At 41.0% G+C, this 24,721-nt stretch overlaps 1 protein-coding gene across 4 annotated transcripts in view; it reads left to right on the forward strand.

Annotated features, from left to right (window-relative positions):
* The first annotated feature begins 18,291 nt into the window (after positions 1-18,291).
* INPP5F (inositol polyphosphate-5-phosphatase F) overlaps positions 18,292-24,721 on the forward strand; it is a 48,373-nt gene continuing 41,943 nt past the window's right edge. For all 4 annotated transcript variants that reach the window (XM_076339123.1, XM_076339124.1, XM_076339127.1 and 1 more), the window contains exon 1: positions 18,292-18,438. In XM_076339123.1, the coding sequence (XP_076195238.1) occupies positions 18,342-18,438 (97 nt within the window). In that variant the 5' untranslated portion in view covers positions 18,292-18,341. The remainder of the gene's footprint in view (positions 18,439-24,721) is intronic.

Consider the following 24,721-nt stretch of genomic DNA (forward strand, 5'->3'; position numbering starts at 1 on the left):
CATTTCATTAGGTGTTGGTGATTACTTGGTCCCCAAGACCTTCCCTCAGTGTCATCATTTCTGATAACCTCTTGTCTCATCTCCATTCCCGCTCTCCTCGACTGCCTTTCCAACTACCATGAAACATCTTTCTTTCTCTTGGCCTATTACCTCTTAGGAAAGAGTAAGATAGAGCAGATTTGCATGTGAAGATTTCTCTTTACAATTTAGAGAGCTTGATCAAAAGAAGTTGGGAGTTCAACTCTAATTAATTTCTCAAATTAAGGGTGATCTTGATCCTCAGCCATTAAATTCAAACGTTTATCAAACTTTCTGCATGCCTGCATACCAGGTATGAAGCCAACGCTTAAGATGGAACGTGCCTGGAAGCATGAGGACAAAGATGAAGGTAACTGTAATTCAATCCAAATTGGGCTTCTCGCCACCCAAAATACTGAAATCATATGGTTTACTTTAAAACTTTGGAATTTTGTACTTTTGAAACATGTAAGCATCTGCAATAGGTGCTGAAAGCACACAGAAGCACTACCAACTTTTAAATGGCCTTATATAAGTATTTTATTCAGTTTTGAAGATTGTACAAAGAAAGAAAAAAATGCTAGCAGTGCATCCTGACAAAGAATAAATCTACATCAGAGATTTTATCATTTTTAACAGTATTTACTTCAATATGCTACTCTGTGAAAAAAAAAAGTATCAGAACTGAAATTTAACTATGGATATATTAGATTACACTGAATAAAGGATATAAGGTAGAAAGGGTTGTATAACAATATCATAAACAAATACTGCTGCCTAGAAACAGAAGGCATAGACACATTAAAATATTTAAGGTACCTTAAATATTAACTACCTAGCAACAAGTCCCTGATTACTTCAAGGAAAATATGTACTACTAGGGAAGGCAGAAATCACACCAATTATTATTATTACACTTTTTTTTTTACAGTAACAATTAGACACATCACTCTTGTTACATAACATACAATTACATGCATAGGGAATCCCTGCCTTAAATAGTTTATGCTTGACTACACTAGGAAACAATGTATGGCTATGAAATTACAGGATAATTTGATAGAGCTGAGAAACTGGCTCTCTGCATCTCTACGTTCTAGTTCCTCCTCTGCCTCTGATTTACAGTGTCACCATATCAACTCCCTTATGTCCACACATTCCTATTTTGGTGCTTGCAATTATAATGTCGTTGTGCCATCGCACAGGCAAACATAATCTGAAGCACGTTACATGATGTCATTTGACAAGAGAACCAGGATAGGCTGCGAGTCTTACTTCCCTTGGCATTGCTCATGTCACTTAATGTTCCTGTATGTTACTCTCATAGTGACCTACGGTGCACTCGCATGAGGAGCTCCCCGGGGTTACAGCTCGGCACTGCTAAGTCTTCCTGCACCACCATTACACGTTCCAAGCGTATGAGCCCGAAGGCAGAATTTCCTCCTGCAGTATTTGTAAAACAGCTGAAAGGACTGTGATGGAAAATGGTTTCCAGTAATAGTTAAACAAACTTTCTAATCTTGCATGTGTTCATTACAGCAGTGAGTAAACATGTTGGCAGGATGCTGACATGCTGTGGCGGCAGGCTCTAGTAGACGCCTACATTCCTGATTTTTTTTTTTAAAGCTTGTAAAAGGTGTCAGGTTAATGCAGGTTTGCAGGGTGTTGGAGGCCTTGGGTTCCTGCAGTTCTAGTTATAACAAACAACATTGACACATCCAGCATTTTAAAAGCCGGGATACTTTCAGATTTGGCTTCTGAACTGGGTTTTGTAGAACCCTACTTGTACATGACACTCTTAAGCTTCACATAAAACCAATAACCGCTTCCAGTCTGGGATCTACATGAAGACAGTAATCCCCTAGCGGAGGGATTAGTTTGGTTCACAGTTTATAAACCAAAAAGAAAACCATTGGCTCATTTCTGCACCTCTTTATTCCATAACCACAAGTCTAATCCTTTTTCCAAAGTTTAACTCTACCAACAATGCTAATCTATCAATCTCTACCTGCCTCAAAAGAAATACAAGCCTGCAGACTCAGGCAGAACAAGCCTTGAATTTTTCCAGCAGCACTTCTAGACTGAACAGTAGCAGCAATTCTTCATTTCCTGCGGGCTTGAAACTGAGCACAACCTAACTGACGGAAAGGACAGTAAATTAAAGTGGAAGAAACACTGAGTGAAGGTGTAGTTTCAAATATCTTACTCTCAGTGACACCTACTTTTGAGATTCTTTAACAGGTTAGCATTTATATGGTAGGCTTGGCTTTTCAATAGGAGGGAATGAATCAGCCCATTACAAAATCAGGCCCTATATAAATGTTCATCCAGAAAAGGTTTACGGCTTTTACTCATTCACTTGAATTTGTGCTTTTATTGAATGAGGAATGTGGAATTTAGCCACATCTTTATTATTTGTGAATGTGTATTGAGCTTTCTTCTGATAAACCAGTACTTTATTTCTTTACTGTAAGTCAAATCATGCTTTCTTGTTTTTGTCAGTTCTTGAAAAATGCACTAGTGCATAATGTACAGAGGTGTTTTCAGACACCTGGCTCAGCTGGGGCAACAGCTGAGAGGTACAACCTGCCCCTTTTATGCTTGTGGTTTGTTAGCTTCAGGACACGCTGCTTGGGAAGACTCACTGACACCAGTTTAGCAGAGGATCTGTATGTAAGTGGCATGCAGAGAAGGGTGATGGAAGAAGAAAACTTCATGATGTTGGTTCTGGTAGCTTAGGGAGTGACGTGTTCCTTATGAGCACCACTCCAAGCAAATTACTCTAGATTGTCTTAATTCCGTTAAAATAAAACATGTGTTCTCAGATTTTTACAGGGAGGCTTAAAGCATTTATTTTCATAATTGATTGATTCAGATTTTGTACCATCCAAGCTCCTTCATCTAGACGGTGAAATTCTCCCAGTGTAACGTGGTGGTATTTTTGCTTTTTGTCTATAAGTTTCCCATTGGGAAGTCTGCATGAGTCTCCAGTAGTTGTTGACAGAGCCTGATCGATCAGTGTAATCCACTCCTGATGCATCCTTTCCTGTAACACTCCTCTCACACAGGGGCAGGAAAGTCAGGGAGCTTTTTGTGCTTATGATTTTCCCTTGGTGGATTTTCCATCTCAAGGATTGCATAGCTGAAGCTTCCTTTGTTGCCAGAAGTTGGAACAGAATCTGAGTACATTTATGTAAGTGATGAAGACCAATTTCTGTATTAGTTCATATGGACATCCCAGGTGTGATAGAAGCAGGTCATGTGCAGAAGGCACATCTTGGCAAAACAAAGCTCTGAGAATCTTTCAAATTTAAAATCTAAAGAACTAAAGTCACTTGGGCTTGAGCCAAGAAACATGATTCTAACTAACTTTATTTGCTACATGGTGCTCTGATAATGGCAAAATCCCACCAGTGGAAGCAACTAACAATGTCAGTAAATGGTGATTTAGCATTCATCACACAGCCAACAGTTACATAAAGAAAATGGGCCATAACAGCATTATTATTAAAACCTGCATATACCGTGTAATTTTATACCATGACAAAATTATCTTTCTCAGGGGCACCTGATGCAGTTGCATTACTGCAAGTGGAAAATACGGCCCATCTGTTCATTCCAGCCGACTGTCGCCGTTATATGCGCTTCTTAGCTCCGTGTATGACGTCAACAGCAACTTGACGTCGAACCCGGGACGAGAACGATCGTCAGCGACCAGCAGAGGGCAACGGAGTCCCGCGGATGGTGCCGCCACCGCCGCCTCCCTCCCTGCAGCCGCGGGGCTTCCCCGTCGGAGCAGCCGGACAAAAACCGGCGCTACCTCCCGGATCGCTTCCTTTGAAATCAGGGGGCGATGGGGGAACTTAGGGGCTCGGGTCTCTTTCTAAAGGAGGCACTTTAAAATACGCTCTTAATTAAGCACAGAGGATTGAGCGAGGAATGATGAGCGGAGAGAAGGTGACACAACCCATTTGTGCCACAGCAGCTCATAGCTCATGTTGCAGAAATCCACCAGCAGTTCCAGGTTTGACTGTTTTGGGTTTTTTACAATACCTACTGTCAATATAGAAACAATTATATGAAAGAAACTAAACTCTTTAATTTCCTTGATTTTATTCATGTCCACTCAGCACTAAGAAATACAGGTTCTTGTTCTAACTTAGCAATTTTATATGAATGTATGAATATGATATGAAAAAATCCCACCTGAGACCAGCACAAGAAACAGGGACAGTCACTGACGTGGGCACTTCTGTGCCAGAGCAGGTAATGTTTATATCAGCCTTATGGCACATAAGCATAATGTTCAGCTCAGTACAGGTGTTCTTCTTGTGAGTGTAGGCTAGGAAGAGATGGCTGAAACCCTTCAAACCTCAAAACTACAAAATATGAGCAGGAGTTAAGTAGTTCCAGTACTTTGTATCAGAGCAATTTTTCCTAATAAGGCACTGGGGAGCTGTACTATGAGGCTTCTGAGGACCAGCAAAATATAAAATTTCAGCTCTGCTTCTTAATAAAGTGCTGCTTCGAGTGGAAGGTTGGACTAACGATCTTCAGAGGTCCCTTCCGACCAACACTGGTATATCTACACTTTGATTTCTGAAAGACTCATTTTAAAAGAGCAAGACATTAAAATCACAATCAATTATTCAGTAAACCTTTCTTTTTTTGAGGGTGCTATTTCTCAAAGCAAGGCCAGGCCAGAACTCATATAAGCCACTTTTTCCCTGAGATGGAGTGATTGCATATCCTATTTTCAAGTGACTTAGGTCAGCAACAAAAGCTGCCAAGAAGTCACAACCATCTGACTCTAAGGGTTGCTCCAATCTTTTTATTATGATAGCTGATGCAGCCTTCTCTTGAACAAACTGGACTGTAAGGAGAGGACACGTAAAGCATAGAGCAAAAATTGGTCTTTGCATAATGGAGTACTGTCCACATAAATTCATCCTATTATCACAATGGTTGGGGATTATTTTTCACCTAATTTCCATCTCAGGGAACTTTGCATGCTCTTATGTGTACTTATTTAGTATTTTAATTGTATGATTCCAAAGTGCTTTCCAGTCATAAAATACTCCACGGGGATAGGTCATATGCCTATTAGTCGATTTACAAGTGGCATGGTAAATTATTTGCAGTATCAGTAGTATGACCCAGCGGTGTTGATTCCCAGTCCTTCCTGAATCCTTCTCCCATAGGCATTATACTGCTGTGACAGGACATAATTTTTTATTTTATCCTCCATAAGCTGAATCCAAATACATTGAACAAAACTGAAGGATACATGGCTACTTAAAATTACATACTCCAACTGAGAATCAAATCTGTGACCACAGTTGGTTTTGTTAGTGTTAAATTGCATTTGCCTGTAGATGCTATGTTTGATTAAGAGTAGGGTAGTAGCATCTATTTTTAAGATTGTTATTAAATTTAAATAGAGAGTCTGTATTTATCTTTTTCACTATAATTAACATTGAGGCTTGAGGCAAATCAAATCAGCCAAACAGAACAACTGCATGCATAATGCGCTAGTTGGTCTCAGAAACCTCATTTCAAACCTTTTTACTTGAGCAGGAAAGTTATTTGGGGACTTGCTTACGTTTGTTTTCTCTTTTTTGGAGGTTGGGGTTTTTTTTTGGCACATTCAGAGCTACTGCTTCTATAAAGTAAGCATGGCTGAGTGGGGAAAAATGGAATGCCAGCCTTTTTTCTCTTTATTCCTGTTCTCTGTGTGAACCTTTTTCTTTACATTGCTTATTCATTGCTTTTTTGGAAGACATTGAAAAAATCTCCCTCAAGTTTTAAAGTATGCTTGGACAACAGATGCCCAGAAAGAAAGCCTCGCTAAACAGCACAGAAAGAAACAAAACTCTTGTGAAGGAGGCATTTTTTCCTAACTAAAACAATAAATTGGGAGGCTATGGCTCAAACTTTCTGACAAAGTCTACAGCCTTAAGGAAGTGCTGGAATCCATAGGCCTGAAATTTGAAAATCCTACCATTTCTCAGGTGGACCTGGATGCTTAAGTTCAATTTGCACATTATTTATAATGGGGCAGGTTTAAATTAAATAACCTCACAAGACCTGAGCGTACGACATGACACTAAGGCCATCATTCTGAACACTCGGAACCCAACTGGAAGAAGAGCAGTGAGCGAAGAGGGTTAGGTAGAATGAATGTTGCAATTTCTGGTTAGCTAGCAAGTATTTGCAGTTCTGTGGTATTGCTATGCCTTGACAGGAGTTTCTGCTACTACTTGGTAGATATACACATGAGAGAAGAAAGACAGAATAGGATGGATGAAAAGAAGGTTTTCTTTTCAGGAATGTGGAAACGGGCAAAGAGACTAGATTCAAAAAAATAAGGTTGCAACAAATCATCATAGGTTGTGAATAGGAAGAGATGACGTACCTCATTCCTGTGTTGCCCAAACTGTTCTTAAAAAACACTAGTGGTGGATATTGCCCAACTAATTTCAGTGAGCAGCCTATTCCCATTTTTATTTATCCAAATTCTTTGTTTCTGTCTAACTTATTCTTCCTGCAATTACGCTCACTACTTCTTGTCTTACCTGGGGTAAGACCTGGGATTGTTTAGCCTCAAAAAGAAAAGGCTCAGGGGGGATCTTATCAATGTGTATAAATGCCTGACGGGAGGGAGAAAAGAAGATGGGGCCAGACTCTTCTCAGTATCCAGTGACAGGACAAGAGGAAATGGGCACAAACTGAAATACAGGAAATTCCACTTCAAGATAAGAAAAAACTTTTTCATTGTGAGGGTGGTCAAACACTGGCACAGGTTGCCCATAGCAGCTGTGGAGTCACCATCTTCGGAGGTACTCAAAACCCCACTGGACATGGTCCTGGGCAACCTGCTCTAGCTGACCCCACTGTGAACAGAGGGGTTGGACCACAGGTACCTTTCAACCTCAACCATTCTATGATTCAGTGACAGTGAACAAAGAAACCTGTTATTCTTGTCCTCTTTCCAGCAATTTTTATACATTTCAAGACTGTTTTCCTGTTTCCCATGAGAAACTAGCCTAAAGAATCCTAATTCTTCAAATCATAAATCACAGATTCTAAAATTCAGAATATCCCCGATTTCCTTTGACTCGTTTTCAGTTGATAATTCTTGAAATGGTTGTATCAAACTGAATATAGTATTCCCACTGAGGTCTTACTCATAGTAGGATAAAAGGATTACTGCATAGGTCTTACATATAATGCTCCTGTGTATTCATTTCAGTATAACTGGATTTTATTTGACTATTTTGTTACTGGCTGGTTGATCAATTTATGATCTAGGATTACTCCAGAACTCCCGATTAACCAGCTGTTCTTGAGCTTGTATTTATACAGTTGTTCAGTCCTCTTGGAAATTTTTCTCTTGCCAGTCATTTCATTCATTTCAGATAATTTATTCAACTTGCCACAATAATCTCATAATGAAATCCTGATACCCAGTGGGCTTTCAGGCCCTCCTAGCTTGATAATTTACTAAGCAAACTTGTTATTCCATTATTTGGGCCATCGGTGAAGATACAGGACAGTACTAAACTCATGAGTTAACCATTAGTAACCACTCTACAAGAGAAACTTCCCAACTATTTGGGACTGCGGAGGTCCCCTAACTGGACCATATTTCCTTAGATAGTTATGGGAAAATCACAAGAGACAGGATCAAAGGTCATATTAAGTGCAGATATACACTATCACCCAGGACTGCTAGACTGTCATAAGAAGAAAGGGTATTGATTCAATCTTAAATTTATTATGTTAACTGTTTCTTAACACTTTGTTGTCCTGCAGGTACTTGAAAGTAGATACTTTGATTACGTTTTTCTATTCTTTTTTCATTTAAGAAAAGGGTCTGACTGATCTAAAATTCCCTGAGTCTGCCTTCTTTCCCTTTTTTAAGGCTCAGGATGGTGGCACAGATTCATCGATATATATAAAGCTGTAACTTCCCATTGATTTTGCAGACATTAGAAAACAATAGTAAATTAGAAGCCCAAATACTTCTCCTGCTTTCTGGGGCCTTGCTCATCCTCTGTTAGTTTTCAAAGATCAGTACTTAGTTCTCCAAGGTTATCATGTCTCCACCTGGTCCTACCGGATCAGTGACATAGTATAGACTCCTGCAACAACAACACATGCTTGTAATTTTTCCCTTCAATAATTACTCAGAGATAGATCTATTTCCTCCTACATTCTATATGGTGTAGTGGTGTATACGACAGGCCTATGATGCCTTAATAAATGAAATGGTGCCTTGCAATTCTTTGTGTGCCTTTTCCCCCAAAGAGGTAATTGACTATTTATAAGTAGTTTCTAAGACATTTTAAAATTTTGTTCAGGAATGGCTTTGACCTTTTCTCAGAAACATCTTCTGGGAAAGCTGAGTCATCTGTGTAGCTATGTATCAGTCAGAGTGTTATAGCTCTCTGATTTATCACACATAGTCATAGATCTAGGGTATAAAGCTATTATAGATATGCAGTATATATATTGCTCAAATATATATATATATAGTAACATAATTAAAATGTCAAACAAAGTGAAAAGCATGTTAGTAATTGCCAAGTGTTACATCTGGCTCTGACTTCACCTTGGCTTCTCACTGGCATTCCCCTTCACAAATGCAAAACCTGACTGACTCCTACAACAATATAGAACTTCCCTGATTTGTCTAAGGTATAATCTTACATCGGTTTTTTTTTCCGTAAAATATAGAGCTTGCTTTCATTTATCTGCATATAAATATGATCGTAATCTTTCACAGTAGCAGTTTAAAACATTTTACGCGTATCAATATAGCCAGGCTACAATACCTCTGCACAGTAGGGAAATACCACCTTTAGTCATATATGTAAAAGTGAGGTAGAGAGAGATTAAGTTATATATCCAAGGCCAGGCAGACAGGACAAGGATTCAGATTTTCAGCCCTCTTTTTCAGTCTCACGTCTATCTTCTTTCACTAGGTTTTACAATGACCTACATATGATTGCACAAGAAATGCAAAGCCAGCAATAAATACTTTTAGCCTGTATATAGCAATAATCATCTAGCCTAGTTATTCAAGTATAGAACATATAATCTCACAGGACAATAAAGTTCTTTTAATCTTCTGGTTTAGCCCTTTGAGAGTTGTAAGAATTCTAATTACTGGTACAGTACTTAACTGCACATCAAGAGCTTGAGGACTGCAAATTCTATACATGACTTTTTTATCCACAAGCCACAGATGAAGGAAAAGCTGACAGTGGTGATAAGTGCTGCTTATCACCTAGCAGCTAGAGATTCTGCTCTCAGGCAAACAGGATTCAGTGTCACTCTTAGAACTTCATACATCCCTACTCTTGAATACTGATGTGTTTGTCTGCAGTATAAATGCAGTTTTACATAGACATTGAGGTTCTGTAAACATGACTTCTATTAGAGAGCAGCGGGTATATATGTCAATGAGGTTTTGTTATGGCTCTGTATGTCTGCTAGAATAACTTCACTAGCAGTGTTAAAAATAACCACCTCTTCAGCCAGCATATCTGTGCTGGTGAATCTGGTTGAGATACAGCAAGGCTTACAGAAGACCACTCTTACTGTTCCAGCTCATGTCATTTGGGAAGGTGATGTAACGGTCCCTGGAAGATCTCCTTCGGATGGCACCCTCTGTGTCTCGTCACAGGGCTCTGCTGCTCTAAGTATGGATGAGCACATGAATTGGATTCCTTACAGTTGAAGCAAAATCAGAAGATGCACTCCAGGGCTGCATCTGATGTGCTTGAGTTGTCTGTAGGACAAAACTAGATCTAATCTTAAATAAGGCTCCTGGAATGTGCATAGTGCAGAAGCTGGATCCTCGGCGCCAGCTGTTTTGTTCTCCAAATCCTTTCCTATTATACTGCGCTGCTTGCTAATGTAGGCATGGTTGGCATTAGCGTATTCGTAATATAGACATGATCTGATTCTGCATTGCTTGGCAACTCAGAATGAATTGCCAAGTGAGTGACACTAAGGTAAATCCTGACCCTAAAAAATTAGGCTGCTTCTGTTCAATAAGGGCCAGGTAGGTTTACTGTTACTCTGGCTACCGTTGTTTGGAGTCCAGTTTCATAAACAGTATTTTAGTAGGTTATTCTGTATCTGCATTAGTTCCCTGAATTCAGTTCACAATACGCTGCACAAATGCTTGTGGCTATACAGGAATAGAAACACACAGCTGGGAAGGAGGAAATGATTGTTTAAGCTGGCTTTAGCAGTATTGTTGCTGAATGTCACAGCATGTCTAACCTTACTCTGAAAAGTTCCCTCTGGAACATGAAGATGGGGTAAGGAAAGAAGAATTTGACCGCCAATTAATTTATTGCATAGGCTTTTGCTGCAACTATACAAGTACATATGCTATTTTAAAAGCATGTTAGTCACAATATAGAAAATGAAGTCAACTGGAGTGATAGAATATAAATATTTTGTATTAAAAATGTAATAATTGAATGGAGTACTAAAGTATGTTTTCCATCACAACTTGGTAATGTTTAAATCCTGGAGTGCTGAGACCACTGGCTTCCAGGCTGATCAATAATGTCTCATTATCTTACGTTCCATCCCTTCAACATCTCATTCTCTTATTGTTCCTTGTCTTTTGTAATGGTTCTAAATCTCTGGAATCTGAATAGACATTACGCTCTGGCTTTGTGCAGTACCTAGCACAGTGGGGGTCCTTATCCATAACTAGAGTTCCCGGGCACGACAGTAATGTAAACAATGCATAATAATTAATAAATATTGTATAAAATAATAAGTGCCATGAGAAAGGGGAGCAAGAGGAAAGTGATTTAAAAAAAAACCCAGGGAAGGTCAGACTTTCCCTGCATTTATTTCCATCACATTCAACTGACAGAGATTCTTGCACTGAATAACTAATATATTTCTTTTTTATAGGATAGCCAAAAACAGGGTGAAAAGTGACAAAAAGAAATGTGTAACACTTCAGTACTTGGCAACTACTGCTATTCTTCAGGCGTTATTTGATGCTCAGCCTCAACAGTATTCACACCACATAAAGTTAGTTACGCAAAGAATGGAATACATATATTTTGCTATTTCTGCTATTTTACTATCAAATTGCCGCAATACTAAGAAACTGAGTAGTCATATTCATAAATAGAGACAGAAAGTATGATAAATCTCGAGGAAAAAGCTAGATTCAATGAACCCTAATAACATTACAAAGATAACTGGATGTTTTTTGTTTCTATAATATTAAAATAGAAAAAAAATCAGGGAAAATAAAGCAACTTCCAAGAAAGCTACTTACAAAATTGATTCAAATTGGCTAAATGGTATCAGAAAAAAAATAGCCTTTTTAATTTTTTTTTTCTAAAAGACATATTAAATTCCAGTGATCCTAAAATTTTACTTTTCATCCTTTCTAAAAGCAAAAGTCTTGGGGTTTTTTTTGAAATGTGAATTATTTTGCTCTTAAAAAACCCAACTTAAATTAAAAGTAAAGAAAGGGAGGTAAGCTCTTCCAAAGGGTAATAAAACCATTAACTTGCTCAGATTGTTTTTAAATCTTATTTTGCTGAATATATCTTCAATGAATTGCTAATGGATTTCCATCCCATTTTTTATTCAATTTATTCTGCTCCACTCCCAAGACACAGAGTTAAATACTGTTTTGGAGCTAGAACCACCACCAAGACAAAGTTGTCTTTGAAACATTTCCATAGAAGCCCAAATTATGACCTCATGCCACCCTAATAAAGACACATATGGTTGTGAGGAAGCCTGTTTTAGAAACACCTACACTGAAACTTTTTTTGATCAAATGTAGGTCTAGAAAGGAAAGGCAAATGTGCAAAAGCCCACACTTGGGAAAAATGAGCCTGTTGTATAGATTGCGTTGATGCTTTCTGACAAATGGGATTAATCCTTAATCAGCCCTTAATCAATGAAAAGACTGAAATGGGGCTATGGAGCAAAAAATACAATCTACTTGGTGAAGGTCTTTCTGTGTCTGAACTGGTCTACTCTGTACACTTACAAAACCACTGGAAAAGTAGCATGCCTAGGTGATCAGATGAGGAAAAGCAAGTAGAATCTGTTTTAAATTAGCTGTGAATTTTATTACAATGGCCATGAAGAGCAGCCTGTCATTTACCTTGGAGAACTTATAAATTAAATGTGGCCTTGGTATACTATAAATAGCATTTTAACTGATGAAGTCAGACCAACAACACAGTAAGGAATCTTTTAATGTGTGATGTACTAGCTTGGTAGTCTGCAAAGTGAAATTCGTAATTGTAGAATAAAAGAATCGTAGGCAGTCAAAACATTCTCATTTATTTTTGCAAATGGTCTCATTTGACCTTAACAGTAAGTGCAGCAGAGGGAAATCAATACATTACCCATAAGCCATATAGTATATTGCAGATGTTAACCACATACACATTGCTTTGAAGGGAAAATGCTATTATTTTCCTGTGTGCTCAGTGAAGCTCGGTGAAGTCAATGGAAATATTCCCATTGGCAAGTAAGAGGTTTTCACGGGGAAGGAGGAAATACCAGAGTCCCTCTTCCTTTAGAGATAACAACTACAGCTGCCATGTGAAAAAGTTATTTCAGTGGGAAAAAAGCTAAAAATAAATTCAGGCAAAAATTCTTATGTTGAACTGCTTTCCCTGTTTTTCAGAAAGTTCTCGTTTTCTTGCCAAAAGCTAATATTCATGCCAGTGGTTTTGTATTTTTCTGTTATAAAACACAATATACAAGTATTTTTCAGAGTCTTTAATATTGAAAGGACATTTGCAGGTACTTCAGAAGTGTTCTGGTGGCAACTGTTGGCTGTCACAAACAAATCTCTTTTTACCTGCTATATTGCCAATCAGAAGAGCCTATTGTGTTACTTTTGTTCCAAGGAGATTCCTTCTCAAAGCAGGCTTTTCAGAGTGTCCGTTTAATGCATAATATAACCTCTCTAAAAAGCACACAAAAGCCTTTTTAAAAAAATATTTCAGAAGAGGAAAGTAACTTAAGAGCCCTTCTTGCATCATAGTTTATTAACCATCTCACACAGTTGGGGAGCTATCAGGTTAGTAAATATGTGATGAAGGATTAGGTAAATTAAAGAATCTGACTGGAATATTGTAGAAGCCCCGATCCATGGATGTGATTTAAGACAGTAAGGGTATAGCATCATGGATTTATTATTCATATTCCTGTATTAGTAGGAACACATCAGAACCATCTGAGTTACAGAAATGAGCAAATCAGTTTGTCTTGTCTGCAAAAAAACAGCTTGCAAGAAAAACAGCAGGCATAACAGGAGGCCAGCCTGACTGAATCGGGAAAACCTAACTAAGCTTAGGTGCAAAAAGGAAGCATATGGAAGGCGTAAGTGGGTAGGGACTACCAAGGAGGAATACAGATGCATTGCCTGGGCACACAGGGATGAAAATAGGAAGGACAAAGCGTAGCTAGATTAAAAACTGGCAAGGAGTATGAAGGGTAACAAGAAAGGCTTCTGTAGTTACTTTGGCATCAAAAAGATGACGAAAGAAAACTTAAGCCCACTGCTGAGTGGGGTGGGCAACCCTGTGATGAAGGACATAGAAAAGGCTGAGGCCTTTTTTTGCCTCAGATTTTACCGGAGGATTTGCTTTCAGGCCTCCCATGCCTCTGCGTCTAATAGCAAAGTTGGGGTACATTAGTCCTACCAGTGGTGGAAGAAGACCAAGGTAGGGACTACTTAAATAAGCTGACATACAAAAAGTCCATGGGACCTGATGGGATGCATCCAGAAGTGCTGAGAGAGCTGGCTAATGTCACTGCAAAACTGCTTTTTATCATCTTTATCATAGCACTTGACAATCCTCTAAACAACTAGACTGATTATACCTTGAATAATAAGGCAGCAAAAATTATTTCCACTCATTGTCGGATAGCTAAATAAGTGATGGCTCAACCTGTCAGTCGAAAGCAAAGCAGCAAATGTCAGTACTATGAAATTTCCACCAAATGCACCTATGAACTGGTATCTCTAATAGCAAAAGAGGAATGAGCTGACTACAGCAATATCATGCAGGCAAATAGGAGTGCTTCAAATATGTTACAGGTGTATTCACTGCGAAAGAAGATTTTTCTGATGTTCGTCTGGAAGCTACCAGGAGCATGAAAACCAACCAAACAAAAAAATGTTCCATAACTTCTTAATCACAGACATTTAGAAATAAAGATCCTCACACTCTCTAGAGTGTCATTTCCAAAACTGGTATCATTCATCCCAGGAAGAGCTGTGTATTTGTCCAATCTGTCCAGTCAATTGTACTTCCAAGTACGGAGTGTTGCTAAATCCTATCGCTTCCCATTAATCAGCATTTAAACTTGAAATCAAGCTGCGGGCAATCAGGTAATACTGAGAGTGCATGACTAATTGTCAGCCTACGCATTTCCTTACCATTAGCTATTGACAATGAATTGCAAAAATGCAAAATTCCTTTTCCAATTTTTTTTCCTATGCTAACTAAAGCTGACAGGCTCATAAAAACACTGCCCAGCTGTGAATCTATGGAAAACACACTGAATGTAAACAGATAACTACCCAAGGGGAAAAAAACCCTGATCAAAGGATGAACAAGGGCAAAAAAGTCTGTCCTTGAAATCCTTGCAAGGAGCTCTGAATTATTTTAATGGCAACCCTATGCATTGCACTACAACACTGAACTATTTGGGAAATGCATGCAGAATAGAGATGATACTGCAAGTGGCAGTGGTAAATATTTAGCAAATGATAGCGCTGACTACCCAGAAATAGAGAAAAGACATGGGAGCAAAAATAAAGGATTATGTTTTGACCCATTGAGATGTTCAGTTTCTAGTCTTAAACCAGAAAAGTTCTGAAGCACATGCTCATCTTAAAAGATGTTAACGTCCAATCAAACGTATTTAATTTATACATCTAAAGTCATGCATACACTTAAATGCTTTTATAGACTGGATGCTCAGTACCTTCCAAAATCAAGCTCTTGCCTGGGTCTTGAATGTTAACATTTAATAAGGAGATTTCTCATTTCTTAATGTCCTTTAGTCACATGTTTTGTAGCATAACTAATGTATGAGTAATACACTAACGGAGAAACGTTGTATGAGAGAGAAACCAATCTTTCAAAGAATGGTTTGAAAGTAGTGCTGTTCAATGGTAGGTAGTTTAATAATAATTGGTAAATCTTTTTATTTATGAGTTGAAGAGGCTAACCTCCCCAGTAGTCCATCCCTTTCTGTCAGCAGAGGCTTCAGTGCTCCCAGCTAGAGTGTGTCCAAAGGAACTCTTGATTTTGCATGACAAAGGGAAGCAGAAACCTCTGGCAGGGGAGGGAAATTCCTAAAATGGATCTGCCACTGACAGAACAGACTCATTCTGGAAATCTCTGACCTCCACTGCTAGTTCCCATGCTCCAGCTGGAGATTCCCACTCTCCTGTTGTGTGACAAATGCCAAGTCAACTGTTCACGGAGCCGCGCTGAGTGGGTGGAGCCCATAGCAGGGGGCAGGACATCTTTCTTACTGTCATTTTCATATTGATTATCATTTATTCTTACAAGACAATATTAATCACCTTAGTCTTTATGGGTTTCTCAGATAATTAATTCAATGTATATGTAAAAGTCAAATGCTTACATTTACACAATGAAATGAAGGAATGGTACCACTGACTAAGATGTTTATTTGCACTGTCCAGAAAACAATGACAAAGTATTTCAGGCAGACAGGTGTGTACAACTGACAGCTAAGAGATTCTTCTACCTAAGGAGAGCTAACTTCTCAAAAATCTGCCTCACCTCCCATCTTAGCAAATCTTGGCCCCAAGTAATTCTCAAATTTCTTTTCTCCTTAAGGCTTCACACATTTCTCTGTGAAAAGGGGAATGCTGCAGCTACTGCCACTAAGATGCCTGCTGCCTGTGACTCATTATCTAACTAAACTACTGTCCTTCTGCCCTGCTCATAGTGCAAGGCAGGGAAGAGACACAGGAGAAGAGCAAAACTCAAGAATCTCTTTTAGCTGTCAATTGCCAGCTTCCTTGCAGGGTCACAGAGTGACTTCTCTCCAGGAGAAGCTGCAGCAAGGATTTTACTGAGCTGAGCGTTTGAAAAACCTGAGGGTCTTGTCGCTCCTCACCCTTCCCTTTAGGCAGCTAAAACTGAAAGACAGACACAGCTTTCTTTGCACACCAGGAGCTTTCAGTTAGAGACACAAAATATGTCCCATTGCAATCACAGCTCTGCTGTCCATTCATTTTACCTGAAATTTCACAGTGCTTTCTCTACTCGGGCTAGGCTTCATTTTATGGCACTATAAATGTATTTCAGTTACAAGTGAGATAACAGCACTATGTTGTTCTGCTAGGAAACAAGCCGTGGACCAGTCCATCCCTGTACTGCATTTCTGTGTATGTTTGATATGCTTTTGAAAATATGTGACATTGTGCTTATGGGAAAATCAAGAAGAAAGTAATTCAAAAGAGATATATTTATTAAAATGCTGAGAAACCATTTAAACCCTTCTCTTGCCCAATACCTGCACGAGTGATCTGAATTACTAGCATTACTAGCATTCTGCCAATGGCATTGACTGCTACGTGCAAGAATTAGGCAGGACAGTGTTACACTGGAAGCTGTAGGGCATTCAGAAGGCATAGCATTTTCAAAATTGGGATCTGTAGCCAAGAAAGAATAGTGCGTCCTTTTGCATACCTGCCCTGGGGAAAATGTAGAAATACTAGTATCTATTATCAAATCAAATAGAGTTCAGTTCCATTCATAGTGTTCCTATACTATTAAAGTGTACTTACAAGAAAAAAAGCAACAACATCAGAGGTCAGACCTTATATTTGAACGACAAATCTTAAACTGCACTCAAAATAATATAAAACTTGTCTAGACACATTTAAAAAAATTGATCATTAAGAAAGAAGGGTAGATGGCAATAAAGAAAAATATGAGAAAATTGGTTTTCCAGTACTATGTAAAACTACTTACTTGTGTGCACCATTAATTTTCAAGATATACTTTAGATGTTCTTTCAACAAACCAAGCTGCTCCCAAATGCCTGTATGCATGATAGGATGCTTTTTGTCTTTGTCCATTTCTACTTCAATTTTATAGGGAGTGGGACTTCAGCTTCTATAAACAAACAAAAGCTCTGGAAACCTGTGGACAAGTGGCCGGTAAGGCTGGGAAGGGCCTGTAGCAGTGACGAGTTTGCTGGTACATTTTCCAGTGTTGCCTGGAGAGGAGATAGAGGGTATAATTACCCTTGTACCAGGAGGTGCTCCTTTCTGTATAAATATTTAAAATCATAATGAGTCCTGTGCTATGGTGTTGAGATTTCCTTTCACCACTAGCTGATACACTATATCAACTCCTGCCTGTTTCCACCAATTATTAAAGTTGCTCCCTCTTGGGAAAAGCTGAAAAAGCTTGGGGGATACCGACTTGGTGGTTATCACTTCGCCTGTGGTGGCTGGCTATAACCTCCCGCGGCTCTGCGGCTTGTGCTGCTGAAGGCTTCCAGGCCCTGCGGGGGCCGGGCACTCCTCCAGGCACCAAGAGTCGGCGAGCGCTGGGCCGGGGAGAGCCGGGGCCACCCGGGAGCTAGGCCGGGCTGCCCTCGCCCCCGGCGGGAGAGCGGCGAGGCTGGGCGGCGCCGGCGCTGAGGGGAGGGCGCGGGCCCCTCCCTCAGATCCAGCCGGCCGCGGGGGGTATCGCTGGTTATCCCCGCCGCGGAGGGCAAAGCGTCCCGCTGCCCACCGGCCCTCCCCGCCGCGGCGCCTCAGCCCGGTCCCCTCCCCGCTCCTCACTGTCTCTGCGGGCCTCGGGCTGCCTCCCTCCCCGGCGGGTGGCTGAGGGGACGCGGCTGAGGGGACCGCGAGGGACGGGCGAGCGGGAGCCCCGCCCCCCGCAAGCCCCGCCCAGCGCGCGCTGCACCTTTAAGTGCGCGGCGAGGCGCTGACAGGCAGCGTCACGTGCGGCAGCGGCGGCGGGGCCGGAACTAGAGCTCGCGCGCGGCCGGCTGACGAAGCGCCCCTCACCGGAGCAGGGGCGCCGGGACTCGCCGGCCTCCTTGCTGCAGCGCGCGTGCGCGCACCCGCGTTCGGCTCGGGAGCGCGCCCCGTCCAGCCCCTCCCCTTTCCGCCCCTCCCCTTTCCGCCCGTCGTGCGCGCGCGGGAGCCGCGCGGCTGCGGAGCGGCGGGAGCGCCCCGCTCGCCCGCACTCCCTCTTTCCCGGCGGCGGCAAGGAGCGCGGCGGCGTGCGAGGATGGAGCTGTTCCAAGCCAAGGACCACTACATCCTGCAAAGCGGGGAGCGGGCGCTGTGGTGCAGCCGGAGGGACGGCAGCCTGCAGCTGAGAGCCGGTGAGCTCCCGCCGCGGCGGCGGGGCTGGGGCCGGCGCGCGCCTCCGTGCCCGCTTCCTGTGTGGGGAAGGGCGGGCCGGGACCCACCCGCCCGGGGTGCCCTCGCCGGGGGGCGGCGGCTGACAATGGCCGGGGAAAGCCTCGCTGAGGGGAAGGGCAGTGGCGGAGCTGCCCTCTGAGGGCCGGCGGAGGGTCCACCCCAAAAGCCGCCGAGAGCGCCCGGTCGCGGTGTCGAGCCCCGGGTGAGGGCGGGGGGCGGCAGGGCTTGTGCGCCGAGGGCCTCCCTGGAGGTGCCGCAGGTCGGTCCTGCGGGGCTCAGCCCTGCGCGGGCGGCGGGTGAGCGCCTCTCCCCATCGCCCCGGCCCGCTGAGGCCAAGCCCAGCTGCCGCCGCCGTCCCCGCGAGGGTGGCTCCGCGCTGCGGGAGGCAGCTGCCCAGCGCGCTGTACCGGGGCGAGCCGCGGTGCAGAAGGTCACGCGTGTCCTGGCACCGGTGGCCCAGCGAGAAACGTACCTTCTGCGGGCCGAGGGATTGCTTTTCTTGCGCGATGTGTTTGTTTCTCTGCAAAATAAAGTCGGGCTGCCCCTGCCTACTCCCCGTGCTTAACCTGAATAGTTTATGATGTTGAAATGCATCTGGTCACCCTGACTGGAGCATCATTAAATAAAAAGGGCCATCTTGCGTTGGTGTCAGCCAACATATATAAGTGATGCTTGCCAGTGTTTCTGGTAAATGGTGATTGCATCTTTGAACAAATGTATTCTGTGGTCTCCTCTGTTAGGAGAAATTGAACAGGTGTCTACACTTGTAAATTGCTATCAAAATTTTTTAGTAACTATAGGCAGTATAAGTGACAACTACAGAGGGGGCCTACGTGTATTAATATCAGGCTGCAGAGAAGGTAGTGGGAACAAAAATTGTAGATAGTTGTGTTAATGGAAACTTTGAAACAATGGTAATTATAATATCTTATCTGGGAGGTTAGTCAATAAAGGTGTCTATAAAATGAAATACCATCCTTAGAAATCAGCTTGCTTTGACTAATATACGTAGCTTAGATGTAAAGGAACACAGTGTACCTGCTTATAAGTTAAAAATACTCTAAACAGCTGGATGTTTCACTAAACGTGGCAGGTTGCACAGATGTTACAGCTTCCTAAAACTGGGATCCATGTTATGCCGAAAAAGCCAGTTAAGCATGCATATGACCAGGCTGGCTATCTGACTACAGTACACTTCATGAGCTTTTTTTAAAAGGCTGGAAAAACTTTATACGTAAACATCAAATACCATTGTTATCTGTGTTTATCCAAAGAACTGTTTTTCATACTGGTCTTTCTTGTGTTATGTTTTCATACTTGAGTCATGTCTTGTCAGTACAATTTGTTTGCATCCCTTAGGTAAAATTACAGTCTGTCTCAAATTAACATGACTTATTCTTGTCCAGCAGCTTCACTTATGGTTGAAAGTCCAGTAATACTTTGATTTATAAATCACTTTACAAAATAGTTGATGTTAAGCTGGCAAACAATACTGCTAGTCAATGAAGTGCATGTTTTTTGGGGGGGGACCCCAACAACTCCATTTCAGATTTAAGATAGTTATAATCATCTGCATAGGCACAAAAGCTCTTACTTGACCCAGAGTACTAAAAGCAGAAACTAGTAAACTGCAGTTCTGGAGATTGGTGTTTGAAAGCTTTAATTTTAAAAGCACCAATCACTTGTTTTTCATGCAGCCATTGCTGTGATTTTTTTTTTTTTCTTGAAGTCCATTAACTTCATGGAGGCTTTGCCGGTGCCCAGCAGTTTGCATGCTGTTCAGCAGCATTTTGTCCTTAGCCTACCTTTAAATTTTCAGCCAGTATACATGTGATCTCTATTGTGTGTGACCTACAGATTAATGAAAGGTAATATGATATTGAAGTCTTAGTCTGCTTGAAACTCTTGATTGTTAGTCACGCTTTCCCATTTCAATGTGTTTGTAGTTTTGTTTTTCCAACACCGTCTGTGGATCATCTTATTGAAAGTGGGCTCTAGGGCTATGAAATGAAATACCTTAGTATGTTGAAACTAAGCCCAAGAAAGAAACAGTTCTCTCACAAGAAGTATTTCTTGGATCAATAGCTCTTGCTTGTATTAAGACAAAGTTTACAATTTTATTACATTTGACCATTTATAATCAAGGCCACTGACTGGAAATGAGTAAATGGATTACTGTGTGATGAGTCACTGCCATATTAATAAAAACAGTCATAACTTGCATTCATTAATATGTTTAATAGTCCGTCAGAAGGCTATATTCGTAACTGTGTCTTTGCTTGTTTTTGGAGGCCTTGGTTTTATTCTGTCCCATAGAGACTGCTCTGAATTAATCTTTATACGTTTGTGGATTGAAATAGGTAATACTGGCAAACCTCGCAAAGTATTGCTTTGTATGATAGCATCAGCTCTTTAGATTCAGACCTAAGCTTTATAATACTCTCCTCTCTCAACTATAAAGGCATGTTCAGAAATTTGCTAATCTTGAAAGCTGTATTTCTGACCTCTTTGAATCATGGAGAGAACAGCTTGAATTAAAAAAGGCAGAAAAACTTGATAAATATTTGCTATAAGCGAAGTCTGGGGTTGGCCCTAGTTTGAGGGATGTCTGCCTATGTTTACAAGATGTTTCTGGTGGTTTTTTTTCTCTGAAGTGAAAGCACTAATGAGTCACCTGCAGGAAATCCATGAATCACTTTGGCATCATAGATTTTGTTAGGAATTTAGCTGTCTACAGTGTACTTTTTTTAGTGTAGTGAAAAAACATGTGTTGTTCAATCATGCTTTAAATACCTTGTATCAGGTCTTGATCGGGATTTCACTCTGTTTACTCTGTTTATGCTCTGCTTGGCTGCTCCTGACTGGTAGTTCTACACAGATTACAAACATTGTTTTATTGATGTTGTTCGTATAAATTATGTATTTATATATGCATGTGTATACACATATAGGAAAGAGCAAAAGTATTGAAGACACTGAATTCTTCTCACCATTTTCTTATCAGCAGAAAAAGGAATGAGACTATTTTATGGGGTAAAAACTTCTATTATCATTGTGTTGGCCTTGATAATACTCTGGGCAGTAATGCCAGACTAAATAAGATTGGGAATAGTTGCTACTAAAACTATTACTACTAGTAATGAGACTATTTTATGGGGTAAAAACTTCTATTATCATTGTGTTGGCCTTGATAATACTCTGGGCAGTAATGCCAGACTAAATAAGATTGGGAATAGTTGCTACTAAAACTATTACTACTAGTAATGCTGGTTCCCACCACCCTGGAGAAAAAAACATGTAAGATATTTTGAGTGATACACAGATTGGAATTATTCTGATACAACATTTGGGGCCTTCATGCTCAGAGTCATCACCTCTGCCTGTAAGAGTAAGGTGGTGTTAAGATGTGTCTTACCTCTGGAGCTATAACTAGAGGCAAATGAGCATTTGTTTTTTTTAAGCACTCTAGGAAATTAATGTTACAGTACTGATTTTCATCTGTTGAAAATGGTTGTGAATCAACAACTGAAGCAATGCCTCTTAAATACTTTTCTTTTAATGAGACACATGTTACCAAACAGTATTTTCAGAGTATCGGGGACAGATTTCAGGTTAGGTATCTTAGTCTGATAGTGTGAAGTCTTCTCTGAATCACAAGTCATAAGGTCATCTAATATTCTAGCTATATGTGCTTGCCTTACTCCTCAAAGACATTACAGGAGTCATGTAGAAATTACTTGTCAGAATTCCTGAGCTGTTCTTCATGATTGTGGACTGGAGGAGAAGAGTGGTTCCTCTGTTTGAAGTCTAATGCCTGTAAATGCTGAAGTGATCTAATGAATGGTGTAAGGAGCAATGCCACTGATACCAATAGTTGTATCAGTAGGTTTAAGGCTACAGAATAGCCCTAAGCATGGCTCTGAGCGATAATGGCCTGAGTGTTAACTCATGCTACTGAATTAAGTATTTCATACAAAACTGACTTCCTGAATTTCAGTAGTATGTCTTGGAAACTGCCTATCTATTCTGGAAAATGAATTCCAGAAGAGGTAGTTGTAGCTTCAGAAAAATTCTCTCCGTATTTCAGGTTACTTCATAAGGAACCTCAAGCTGTTTTTTTGACACTTTTTTAGCTGCAATGGTTACTGAACTGTTTCTCACCCTTGCCTGCTCATTCTGTTCCCTCTTTTCCATACCCTTTCTTAGCTGTCAGCACAACATACTTGTGGCATATGTGACAAACCAGATGTCAGAACTGATCTGTATTAGCTGCAACCCAGCAAGAATGCTTAAAAAATCTTGAGAAGTTAGTTCCCTGTTGCTGCTCGCTCCTTCTCTCAAAAGAGAACAGAGAGGACTAGGGAAGAGGGGTGGGCTGCTGTGTATCCTTCATGTGATTGAATATTACATACATTAGTCAATTTTCATAGAATCATAGAATAGTTTGGGTTGGAAGGGACCTCTAAAGGTCATCTAGTCCAACCCCCCTGCCGTGGGCAGGGACATCTTCAACTAGATCAGGTTGCTCAGAGCCCCGTCCAACCTGACCTGGAATGTTTCCAGGGATGGGGCATCCACCACCTCTCTGGGCAACCTGTGCCAGTGCTTCACCGCCCTCAGCGTAAAAAATTTCTTCCTTATATCTAGTCTATATCTAACCCTTTTAGTTTAAAGCCATTCCCCCTTGTCCTGTTGCAACAGGCCCTGCTAAAAAGTTTGCCTTCATCTTTTTTATAAGCCCCCTTGAAGTACTGATAGGCTGCAATAAGGTCTCCCCGAAGCCTTCTCTTCGCTAAGCTGAGCAACCCCAACTCTCTCAGCCTTTCTTCAGAGGAGAGCTGTTCCATCCCCCTGATCATTTCCGTAGCCCTCTTCTGGACCCGCTCCAACAGGTCCATATCTTTCTTACGCTGAGGGCTCCAGAGTCGGACGCAGTACTCCAGGTGGGGTCTCACCAGAGCAGAGTAGAGGGGCAGAATCGCCTCCCTCGACCTGCTGGCCACGCTTCTTTGGATGCAGCCCAGGATACGATTGGCCTTCTGGGCTGCGAGCGCACCTTGCTGGCTCATGTCCAGCTTTTCATCCACCAGTACCCCCAAGTCCTTCTCGGCAGGGCTGCTCTCAATCCCTTCATCCCCCAGCCTGTCTTGATACCGGGGGTTGCCCCGACCCAGGTGCAGGACCTTGCAGTTGGCCTTGTTGAACCTCATGAGGTTCACACAGACTCACTTCTTGAGCTTGTCCAGGTCCCTCTGACTGTGCTTCTAAAGCAAATTTTGTTGCTTCTGGCTGTGAGGCGAGATCTTTAAATGTATTTAAGAGAGATAAATTATTTTCTACTTTCATTAAATAAGATCTACTTTGTAATTCCATCCATGATTCTTTTTACGGAGCATAGTAAACCTAAAACTGAGACTTAAATGGGTTGATAGTATGCTACATCCTAACCTGGTGAGAATTAAATAAAACTTGAGGTGAGATGTTTCTTGTTTAGTTTCCTGTTGAGTCTTAGTAGCAGATGGCAAGTTGAATATAACAAGAGTGTTCCTGTCTCTTTTTTTTTCTTCCCCTTTTCCATATATGAAGAGGTCTGGAAATGCCAAACTTGTCCCAACTCAGATGCATAGGTGTCTTGGAATTCCTGCCCACACTGAAATGACTTTAGGTTTTAAATAAATATATGAAAAACCTCTTAAGCTTGATATGTTGTTGCTTTTTTTTGTGATCTGAAAGTTGCTTGCTTTGTGAAAGAAAAAAAGTTTTGTTTTGTTTTTTTTCCAGAATTAAAATGAACCTGTAGTTCAGGTGGATTTTTGTGGCTCGTATTTTGCTAGCAGAGGTTAGACTCATCTTTGATCTCATGGGTTAGTATTAACTAAATAGTGAATAGGAAATTGCAGACTAACTGCAACTAAAATATTTAGAACAGAAGGCACTGACAGGTAGCAGCCTTTCAATTAAGAAGAGTCTGTATCAAAGGCTTGTGGCTTTTTGGTCTGTGAATACTGTTCTTGTTAGGTTCTTTCACAGTTTAACAGTGTGGGTGATATTTCAGCTGTATGCGTAAGGAAACATTAAAACTTTAAGTGACTTAAATTTTAAACTGTCTGAACTGTAGTAAAAGATGACCATTTATTTGATATGCTGCTTATGTTCTTTCGAAACAACTATTGTAGATTGGAATGTGATTTTTTTTTTTTTAATGGTCTTTAAGTGATACTGTTAAGCATACAGGAGAGACCT

The sequence above is a fragment of the Aptenodytes patagonicus genome, chromosome 5 (assembly GCF_965638725.1).
Source record: "Aptenodytes patagonicus chromosome 5, bAptPat1.pri.cur, whole genome shotgun sequence".
In the NCBI taxonomy this organism is placed as follows: Eukaryota; Metazoa; Chordata; class Aves; order Sphenisciformes; family Spheniscidae; genus Aptenodytes; species Aptenodytes patagonicus.